At 33.3% G+C, this 11,378-nt stretch overlaps 1 protein-coding gene across 1 annotated transcript; it reads left to right on the top strand.

Moving 5' to 3' along the window:
* Positions 1 to 4,395: 4,395 nt before the first annotated feature.
* Positions 4,396 to 7,045, top strand: LOC109810320 (zinc ion binding protein). Its single transcript, XM_020373753.3, has 4 exons — positions 4,396 to 4,565; positions 5,444 to 5,616; positions 5,717 to 6,640; positions 6,722 to 7,045. Exons 2-4 carry the CDS (start codon positions 5,456 to 5,458, stop codon positions 6,822 to 6,824), a joined length of 1,188 nt encoding a protein of 395 aa, XP_020229342.1. The 5' UTR covers positions 4,396 to 4,565; positions 5,444 to 5,455; the 3' UTR covers positions 6,825 to 7,045.
* The last annotated feature ends 4,333 nt before the right edge of the window (positions 7,046 to 11,378 follow it).

Genomic DNA, 11,378 nt, shown 5'->3' with positions numbered 1-11,378 from the left:
TCTTAGATCTATCTTAGAAAACACAGTGGCTCCTCTCAATTGATCCATCAAATCATCTATCCTAGGAAGAGGGTATTTATTCTTTATGGTAAACTTATTTAATTGCCGATAATCCACACACAGCCTAAAGCTTCCATCTTTCTTTTTAACTAACAAAACAGGAGCCCCCCAAGGTGATACACTAGGGCGTATGAATTGTTTTTCAAGTAACTCTTCTAATTGTTTCTTCAACTCCGCTAATTCAGAAGGTGACATCCTATAAGGTGCCATTGAAATTGGTCCAGTTCCAGGTACTAAATCAATCGAAAATTCAATCTCTCTATCAGGTGGTAAACCAGGAATATCATTAGGAAAAACTTCAGGAAAATTTTGAACAACAGCTATGTTTTTCAAGTTGACTTCCTCTTTAGCTTCCATAGAAGATAAGATTAAACATCCTTGAATTTTACCCCAAGAAATTTTGTTTATTGGTTTGGATAATGAAATCGATAGGTCCTTAGAATCAGAAAATATGATAGACTTTTCTGCACAGTTGAGAAGAACATGGTTGGAAGATAACCAGTCCATACCTAAAATCACATCTAATTGTGATAAAGGTAAGCAAATCAAATTTACAAGGAATTTTTTATCACCAATAAAAATAGGACAGTCTGAACAAACTTTATTGGCAATTACAGATTTTTTTGTAGGGGTTGAAACAATTAGATTAGTTTCTAAAGAAGAAATTGGTAATTGGAGGTGTTGAACACAATCATTGGAGATAAAAGAATGAGTTGCGCCTGAATCATACAGTACATTTAAAGTTTTGCCTTTAATGAAACATTTACCTTGTATTAGATCGTTGTTTTGAGCAGCTTCAGTTCCGGTCATGGTATAAATTCTTCCAGTTGTAGGAGGTCTCGGCTTGGGTCCAGAGGTATTTGCGTGTACCTTTGGTTGTCCACACTCAAAAAACACATGACCAGGCTTTCCACACTTGAAACAAACAGGTCCTTTGAGATGACAGTCTTTAGTATAATGACCCTGTCCACACTTAAGACACTTAGCTTGATTATTCATGGGTCTACTAAAATTTCCTGCAAATTGAGAAGATTGGGGTTTCCATTGTGGTCGATCATAAGGTTTTCCTTCATTATTCTTTTTCTTATTAAACTGAGGGCCAAAGGATTTTGGTCTATTATCCTTATTATGATCAAAACCTTCCAAAAATCGACACTTGTGTATTAATGTGGGAAAATCAGAGATTTCTAATATTCCTACTGCCTTTCTTAATTCTGGCCTAAGTCCATCTTCAAATTTAATACACTTCATTCTCTCATCAGGGTGATAAAAGAAAGTAGAGTATTTTCCCAATTCCTCAAACTTAGAAGCATATTCTCCCACCGTCATGTTTCCTTGTTTTAACTGCATATATTCTATTTCTTTAGCCCTTCTAACATCATTAGGAAAATATTTTTCAAAAAATTTGGCTCTAAATACTTCCCATGTAATGATTATTCCCCCTCCTTCTAATAATCTCCTGGTACTATCCCACCAATATTCTGCTTCTCCTACTAACATAAATACTGTATAATTTACTTTTTGGTTATCGGGACAGTTCATAGCTCGAAATATTTTTTCTATTTCTTTAATCCATAATTCAGCTTTTTCAGGATTATATCCTCCATCGAATTGGGAAGGTTTATTGTTTCTAAATTCTATTAGTCCCTGTGACTCCCCCACTCTTTTCGGTTGTTGATTCCTTAACAAGGCGGCAACCATGTCTCTAATAGCCTGCACAACCTCAGTCAGTTCTGTATTTCTCCTTCCTGCCATCTGAAATTTATAGATTAGTTATTATACTAGAAACATGGTTAGCACATTCCCCAAGTTACACATGGAACGTTGCTTTGATACCATTAAAATGTAACGCCTAATAGTATTAATATTAACCTCAATAATATATATATATAAATACATATATATATATATATATATATATATATAGCTAAAAGAACATTATATCATATCATAAGTACTTATCATTACAATATTTTACAAAACGCGTCTAGTTGCTTTTCTTACCTATATAATACAGATTATTGCAAGCCTATTTACACATCATAGTATTTATTTTTCTACTTCCATAATAATTACATAGGTGGTTGGAACAGGTTCACGATGGGGTTCACATGGTTCGCAGGTGGTAAAAAGAAGGTGACTATTATGGGACCATCGATCACGGTAGGGATTTCTTGATTTGGGGAGAAAGTAAAGCTAGACACTGCTACTCCATTGAAGGTGACTGCATTTGCTACCGCATCCACACTCCACGTAGTCCCAGAAAATACAACAGAAATAATTGAAGGAAAAGGAGCAGGGATCGCTGGCACATCCATCTATATTTGTTTAATTATTAAATTTTTCCAAAACAAGAAATAAGGAGTGAGAACACTTATTAAATAAATATTTTTAGTTAAATAAAGAACAAGATTATATGTAATAACATAAAAAATTAAATAATAAAATTTGAATCATTTTAATAGTGACTAGTCAGGATAAATGAGCATTATTGTAGTACCAACCAAATGTCAACAGAATATTTTACCATGAATGATTACTCATTTAAATCCCCAAGGTCAAACCTCCAGCTATAAATAATTCAAACTTTATCTTCTATGGCCATAGAACAATATTTATCTTCATAAATATGTGAAGAAATAACAACAATATGAGTCAAAGAGACTTTAACAAAACTATATCATAGTTAATTATAAATATATTTACAATAAATATATTTACGTAAAAAGAATATATTAATAGTATCAATAATATAAATAAAAAATGAAAATCATTATAAAATAATGAAACAATATAAAATATGAACACCTTAATAATTATTATAGACAAAAATAATCAAAGGTTAAGCAAATAAATGAGGTTAGGGACACCTCACTAGATAAATGAATCAAGAAAATAACATAAATAAATAACATAGTAGTAAATAAAATTTAAAGAAACAAAGTTCTCCTCCCCCTTACCTTGAAATGTAGGTTTATAGAAAAACAGTAGTGGTGTAAAAGTGTTTTCTCTTTCTGCTCTCTTTCTCTATTTCTTTCTCCTTCCTTTTCTTACTTCTCTGTTCTCTTTACTCGTTTCTTATGTCTCAAAATTTTACTGAGTGAAGGCTATCTATAGTGTAAAATGCAATGATTACTTCGTTAGCATACAATGAGAATTTGATTGTAATTTGCCAACTTTTACTACTCTTATAAACCTGTAGTTACTTAAAGATAAGTGAGAATATAGGAAATCTTATCCCTGCGCTCCATTTATTGTAAAACTTACATAAATTGGCCACGTTCGGAACTTACACAGTACCTGGAATAATATTATTCCCGTTTCCACATGTAATTGTACTTTACTCACCTAATACTTACATCACTCACTCACATCACTCACAGTACACGTTTTATACATACCCCCTCCCTCTTTTCGTTATCTCTCTTGCCACGTGAATGCTCATAGATGCATGTTTTGTTAGATTTATATAATAAAGTGAATCAATGATCAGACCAATACGTTCTCTGATATTTCTTTGTTAATCAAACATGTTACCTACTTACGTGTCTTTCTTGATGGATAATGTATTGATGCCAAGAATAAAATTACCTATATATAAAAAGATGAGAAATCATATAAAGAATCAAATTATAAGCTATATCTTTACGTGATATATATATATATATATATATATATATATATATATTTAATTTATAAATAAATCATTAGTATTTATCTATATATTATCTAAATTTAAGAGTCTTAAAATTAATAATAATAAAATTGTGCATTATAACTATCTAATAAATAATAATAATACAACCAATTTTATTTATTTTTAAATAAGGTAATTAAAATTTAAAAGAAGTATTATTTTAAGAATATATATATATTTATATATATATATATAATATTAATAATGTTGTATTACAAATTTAGAATATTACAAATATAATATATAAAATAACTTTAAAACTATTTATGTTTTTATTATAAAATATTTGTTTTTAAAATTAAAAATAACATAACTATAATAAATAAAATATAATAAAAATATTTATTATATTTAAATAAAATTATTTATATAAAAATATGTTTATTTATTTTGAAAATAATATATATTTATTTTTTAAAAAAATAATCTATAAAATAATGGACTCCCACTTTATTTTTTCTCTCTTATCAAACAATATTTATTTCTAATTTATTTTTCTATACTTCTTTTCATTTCTCTTCTTTTCATCTCTTTCGTCTATTTTTATTTGTACTTTATTTCTCTATAATATATTTTTTTTCTCTTGTCTTCATTTCTTTCTCTTTATTGTCACATTTATAATTAAACATTCTTAAAATTAGAGTCCATTTTTGGGCGCGAAGAGTAATCCTGTTCTCCACTCCACCTTTAGCGTAGGTCACATTCGAATTTGACGCGGCGCGACCAAGGCGAGGAAGAAACCAAAGAACGAATCGCGTTCCATATTTACCATTAATACTTCCCTTAAGCTGATTTGCCTTCATCTCAGGTTTGTTCCTGTTTCCTCCAACAACACACATCTTTGTTCAATTCGAGTTCTGGATACACAGCTAAGTGGATAAATTAAAAATATTAATGTCACTTACTGCATGTTGCTTCATTGTTGTTATGCTATGCCACCGAGTAATTGTGAAATTTTACTAATAAACTGGCACGGATTAGGGTAATTGAAGGAATAGCCCAGTAATGTAATTCGTTTGGTTTTGGGAGTTGGGAGATTCAGGTTTTAGCACAGAAAAAGAAAAGGAGTTTGTTGATGAAGTGGAGAAAGAGAAGGGTTTTGATAAATGTTTCTTCTGTCTTTCTTTACCACTTTTAATCACATTTGTTTCATTTTTCTCATTAAAGCTTCTGGTGGTTTTCTTCTGATAAACTTCAATTGCTAAAGCCAAGATAAATGGTTTAAATAATAAAATCAATGATAGTATTTATAGAGACATTGAAAGAATAAACTTTTGTATGCAATGTTTGGTAACAAATTGCTAGAAGCATCTAGTAATGGAGGAACCAAGCATTTGTATTATAGGCCTGTTTGGGTAAAGTTTTTTCTAGAAGCACTTTTAGGAGACAAAAATAGGAAGGAAAATGAAATAAGTTTTTTTGTAAGCTAAATTTAGCTTATACGTGAGCTAACTTATTAGTTTTTCCAAAATTTTATTTTTAACTTATGCATAAGTTAGTTTTAGCTAATGAAAAAACTTATCTTGATTTTCTTTCTTGTTCTCTTCTCCTATAAGTACTTTTAGAGAAGTTTATCTAAACACATGTAGATGTGAACTTGTGGTTTTTCTTTCCCTAAATTATGGCATAGTATCGTATGTGAAGAAATCATGAAGTTTTTTTTTTTAACGGTTGCTTCGTACCTAGTGAGAGGGGGGAATGGAATCACCGCATCCAGGTTCAAGAGGGGCAGAAGCACTTAAACAGATATCTCCTGGATCATCAATTTCTGTTGCATATCACCCACTTTTTGGACCTCATGATGACCTTCTCCTTCTAGAGCTTGATGAGAAGCTTCTCCCTGATGTTCTGCATGAAAGGTATGCATTGACCGACAAAGAGTTGCTTGTAACTCTGTCCCTGTCCTCAGCTTCCCCAATTTTTAGTTTAAACTGTAACATGATTTCTATTCTATTCCAGGGTGGTTCTGAGAGGACAGCCTGATGAAGATGCAGTTCTTTGTACTCAATCCAAAACATATGCGATGAAGTTTGTTGGAACTTCTAATTCTGTTCTGCTTGTACCACCAGCGAATCATTCAGAGTTTCATGAAAATCCACAAAAGAATGATACTAATAATGATGAAGAGAAAGTCATTGCACCGATAATCAAAATTGTATCTGGTAGTATGGAGCTTATTGAAGCAGCCCCTAGACTTGATAAACTTAAATCACTTCTGTCAGAAAAGCCTTATAATTTTGAGGAGTATGACGTGGGAAATTTAGAAGAGAATCGGGAATCTAGAATAGGGTTATATACTTGGAATGATCTAATAGAAAATATTCAAGCTAGTGATGAGGAATTAAGGTCTGGACTGCAGGCTCTTTCAGCGCTGGAGATTAATGGGTATTGGAGAGTAGTAGACGGGAATTACATGGACATGATTCTGGGAATGCTGTTGAAAAATTCAGTGTTGAATGACTGGTCACTTGATGCTTTAAATGAAGATGAAGTTGTGAACACACTGGAATCAGATGGATTTCCTGGGGTGCTTGCAAGGCATTGTTTGCATGTATTTGGCAAGCAAGTAAATGAGTGCAGGCATAGTGGTGTCTGGAAGTTGGATGAGAAGCGAGTATGCGTACATTTTGCAAGAGAAATCCTGAAAGGGGGCAAGAAGAAATTAGAGAGTTTCATGGATGAATGGAGGCAGAAGATTCCAGAGGGAATGCAGCCCACTTTTGATCTTGTGGAAGGAGAGGTATTAACAGAGAGAATTGGAGTTGAGACATGGGTTCGCGCCTTCAGTGTCGCTTCGTTGCCTTCCACTCCAGCTGAGCGTTTCTCCATTCTTTTCAGAGAGAGGCCAAAATGGGAATGGAAAGATCTGCAGCCCTATATCAGGTGGACATCTCATAATTCTTCTTACCTTAAAATGTATCATATTTTTCTACTTTTGAATTAACCCCTTTTGGAATGTTTCAGAGATCTGAATGTACCAGGTCTTTCTTCAGAAGGTTTGCTTCTCAAATACACTCGAAGGACACAACCATCACCTGACACAGAACCAGTTTTCAGTGCAAGATAGTATGTATTGAGTATTGACCATGTCTATTACTTCAATATAAAAATTTAGAATTATCTTGTTTTTCCTCTGTTTCCAGTTTTTTTATGCATATTTCGTATGAGTGTAAAATCAAGATTTGTTACTATGCTTTACTATTTGAGACATGCTTAGCAGAACTAACTTGTGGTGATAAGCTTTGTGTCTACCTTTCCATGTTCGGAAATTATTGTTTGCTTTTCAAATGCAGATCTACCAAAATCTTGAGATTAATTTACATGGCACCAAAATACTGTCACAAACAAGCTTTAGTAACACTGTGTGGATTATGTCTATGGATAAAAAATAAAATAAAATAAAACTTTGGTGACAGAAATGATTGCCTGTCCCCCAGCCAGATAAATAATAGATGTTATCCTTCTACTTTAGAAATATCTTAAACTTTTGCAGCCAATGATTTAGCTATCCCTAAGATTAACTTAAACATGCCTTTGGTCTAATAAAAATGAAGTTACTCTTTCAGAATCCATCTCTAACTAGACTATGTTCTAATGTCTGATTCTATGGATTTGAGTTAATGTGGGTTCTTGTCAGGGTTTTGCAGTATCAAATCATGGAAAGTTAACTGTCTTGTTCATGGATTGAAAAGTCAGATTATATTCGAGAAGTTAAGATATATTAATCAAAACTGGCACAGTAATGCATATAGATGAGCACATAATTTCTTTGAATAATGTAGGTGCAAGTCTTTGGTTAAGATACATTTTTAATCTGTTCATGCAAATAATTGTTTTTTGTCATCCTTATTGCGTTTTAGTTATCCAGTCTTGATCTTGATGTACATATCCGATTACAATAATTATTTTTGTCTTGGTGTAGTTTTTGTTATCTATTATTAGGACAAGCAAAAAGCTCCCGCATATGCTGTAACTAAGTGAGTTGATAAAACATAACATGCTTTTGTAAGCAAAATCAGAATTACAATCAAAAGCTTTACATTATACCATTAGTTAGAACTTTTTGTTGGTAACACCACAAGGGGTTTATAAAACACCGGAAAAAACTTCATTGATAAGTAATGAGCAAATGACACAAATGAACTCAACATCACATCTTAATCCAAAACCTTAATAGTGTGTTTGGATGAAGAATTTTATAAATTCAAGAAATTTTAAATTCTTAGTATTTGAATTACTTTGATTTCAATTTTTATCATTCTTAAAATATTTTGTTTAGATGAGTCAATTCAAATTTCTTAAATTTTAAATTGTTAGGTTGAATATGATAATTTGATTCCATCATAGTAAAATTGATTTTAAAAATATATTTATATGTTGAGATTTTTAAATTAAATTTTATAAAAATAAATATTAATCCATTTTTAAATATTTAATAATTTTAAAAATTAATATTAGATCATATTTAATAATTTTAAAAATTAATATAAGATAATATTTAATAATTTTAAAAATATTTTTGAATATCCAATAATTAAAAGAATGAAGAGATAAGATAAAATATATAGGTGAAATAAGAAAAAGAAATGAGGAATTTCAAATTCTCCCATTTTTGGGAGAATTTGAAATTCTACTATTTTAAGGAATTTCACAAATACTTGAATTTTAAATTCTTTGTAAATTCATCATCCAAACAAAGTATTTCACCTCAAGAAATTTGAAATTCTTCAAATAAATGAATTACTCTATATAAATTCCTCATTCAAACACACCATAAGGCATCATGTCAATAGGTTTCTCTTATTTATATACTAATCAACATATTCAATCGTATCCGATGTGGGACTCTCATTCACACTTAACTCCAATGCTCCCCTTCAAGTGTGAGTCTCTTTTACATGGTATGCTCTTCTTCAAGTGGAAATTGTTTTTCCATCTATGAGCATGGTTGTCAATCTCTAGTCATAACTCGTAAACTCGTACAGATTAGGACAGCTTACCTGTATAACTCGTGAGTAAACTCGTTTTTGAGTAATCTCGGTGATCTCGGGTAATCTCGTGTAATATCACAAGATCAGTCCCAAGTTTAAGAGATCACTTTTTTTTTTGTTTTCCAATTACACAAAATGCTCGTTTTGGGTTAGGGCACTCGTAACTCTCATTTCACTCATGAACGACCACTGTTCTCCGTGCTTCTCCTCCGCGTGCGGCTTCGCTGTCTTCTCCACGAGTCCACGACAAAGGCAAACCGCTGCGTGTGCGTTCTCCTCCGCGAACGACTCTTCTCCGTGCACAAGCCACCATTCTCCTTCGCGAACCACTCTTCTCCGTGCGCGCACAACTGTTCTTTGTGCGCGAACCACTCCGGGCGCGAACCACCGTTCTCCTCCCTTGTGTTTTGTCATGTGTGAACTTTTGTTAAGAACTTTAGCATTTTATTATTAATGTAATTTTCTATTTTACTCTTTAATATGGAGTTAGAATGTTCAATTATTATGTTATTTTTAATTATATATATATATTTTTTTTATTGAGTAATCTCTTACGAGTTTACGGAGCCTCCACGAGATTACGTAAACTCTCGAGATTGACAACCTTGTCTATGAGTATTCAATGGTAGCTCTTAGAGTTTAGTCATCACCACTAATAAACTCTAGATATTTGTATTGTTAGTTCACATCAACGGAACATGTCTTTCACACTGTCAAAAAGATTTTTAACACAAGGGATCTCACAATTGGGTCTATCACCAATTCTATTGCCCAATACTCATCCGAGTTGGTTATCTAGTCAAATTATTGACTTTGATACTACTTTTGGTAGCCCTAGAGGGGGTATAAAACACCGGGGAAAACTCCAACAATAGCTAGTGAGCAAACCACATAAGTGAACTCGATACCACATCTTAATCCAATAACTTTTGGCATCAAGTTTGATGAGGTCCTACTTGAAGAAACCTCAAGGAAAGCTCTTCAACTCTTCTCGGATCCTTGGAAGGAATGCAAGGACTAGAAGCTCCAAGAAGAACAAGTGTAGCCAAGCCTTGACCAAGCTATCTCGGATAGAAAATGATGAAGGAACCTAACTCTACAAAGAGAGGAGCTCAAGTAGGGTAGAGTGAGGTTCAAGGAGACTTTCGGAGAGGAGAGTTCAAAATGAAGAATTCTCATTCAATTATTCCAAAAGTGTTTACAAACTCGGCCAAGGAGAGATTTATAGGGAAAAATTAGGTCAAGGGTGCACGTTGGGTTAACCTAGAGTTAAGTAAAACCATGGTATGGTTTACTTAACTCTAGGCGCCAAAATTTGAATTCAAAAATTCAATTTTTGGTGCTAACCGGTCACCTCCTCCATGTACACTCATTTGGATGTGATTTAGTATCCATTTGAGTTGCATTTCGGTCACACCATGTGCATGTGTGCACATGGCCGAAATACACTCCAAATGCCATACTAATTACATGCAAATGAAGATGTACATGTTAACCTAAATTAACCCTAAATCCAAATGACCATGAAATGAAATTCCTAGTCTAAGTGGCCGAAATACAAGGCCCAAAATACAATACAAGCCCTAAGGCCTAAACCTACACTACTCTTACTCTACTTGGGCTTGAGTCAAAAGCCCAACTGAAAAGTGTGATGGGCTTTTGTTGAGCATGGGCCCACTCTTCTTGAATCCTCTTTGCCATAGCCCTAGTAGTTGGGCCCTTGGCCCATGGGCCTCCTCCATCATCGCCTCCCTCTTGAAGAAGATTTGTCCTCAAATCCAAAGCTTCCTCCCCTTGGTTAGCAAGTCCTGTAAAAAAAAAGATAAATCAGAGACATTGAAACTAGGACTAACCCCATATTCAGAGGGGAGATCTAAGACATAGGCATTATTGTTTATTTTTCGGAGGATTTGAAAGGGTCCATCTCCTCTAGGACTAAGTTTTGACTTTCTTTTGGAAGGAAACCTATCCTTCCTAAGGTGTAGCCAAACCCAATCACCTTCATTGAAGACAACTTCCTTTCTACCCTTGTTATTGTATTTTGCATATTTTTCTGTTTGGGATTGAATATGATTCCTAACTCTCTCGTGCAAGTTTTTGACAAATTCAGCTCTAGATGTACCTTCTTTATGGATAAAAGAAGCAACATCGGGAAGGGGTAATAAATCCAAAGGAGTTAGAGGATTGAAATCATAGACAATCTCAAAAGGAGACATGTTGGTGGTTTTATGGACCACCCTATTATAGGCAAACTCCACATGAGGGAGATAGTCATCCCATGACTTTTTGTTGCCTTTGATGATTGCCCTCAACATAGTCCCAAGAGACCTATTAACTACCTCAGTTTGCCCATCAGTTTGGGGGTGACATGTGGTAGAAAATAGAAGTTTAGTTCTTAGCCTTGCCCATAAAGTTTTCCAAAAATGGCTAAGGAACTTAACATCTCTATCGGAGACTATAGTTTTAGGTAACCCATGAAGTCTCACTATTTCTTGAAAGAATAACTTAGTCACACTGCTTGCATCATCCACTTTGTGGCATGGAATAAAGTGTGCTATTTTACTAAAACGGTCCACTACCACAAAGATGGAATCCTTTCCTCTTTGGGTCCTAGGCAAACCAAGGATAAA

Source organism: Cajanus cajan, chromosome 10 (assembly GCF_000230855.2).
Source record: "Cajanus cajan strain Asha chromosome 10, NIPB_CcT2T_4, whole genome shotgun sequence".
In the NCBI taxonomy this organism is placed as follows: domain Eukaryota; kingdom Viridiplantae; phylum Streptophyta; class Magnoliopsida; order Fabales; family Fabaceae; genus Cajanus; species Cajanus cajan.
This window is presented reverse-complemented; position numbering and strand designations above follow the sequence as displayed.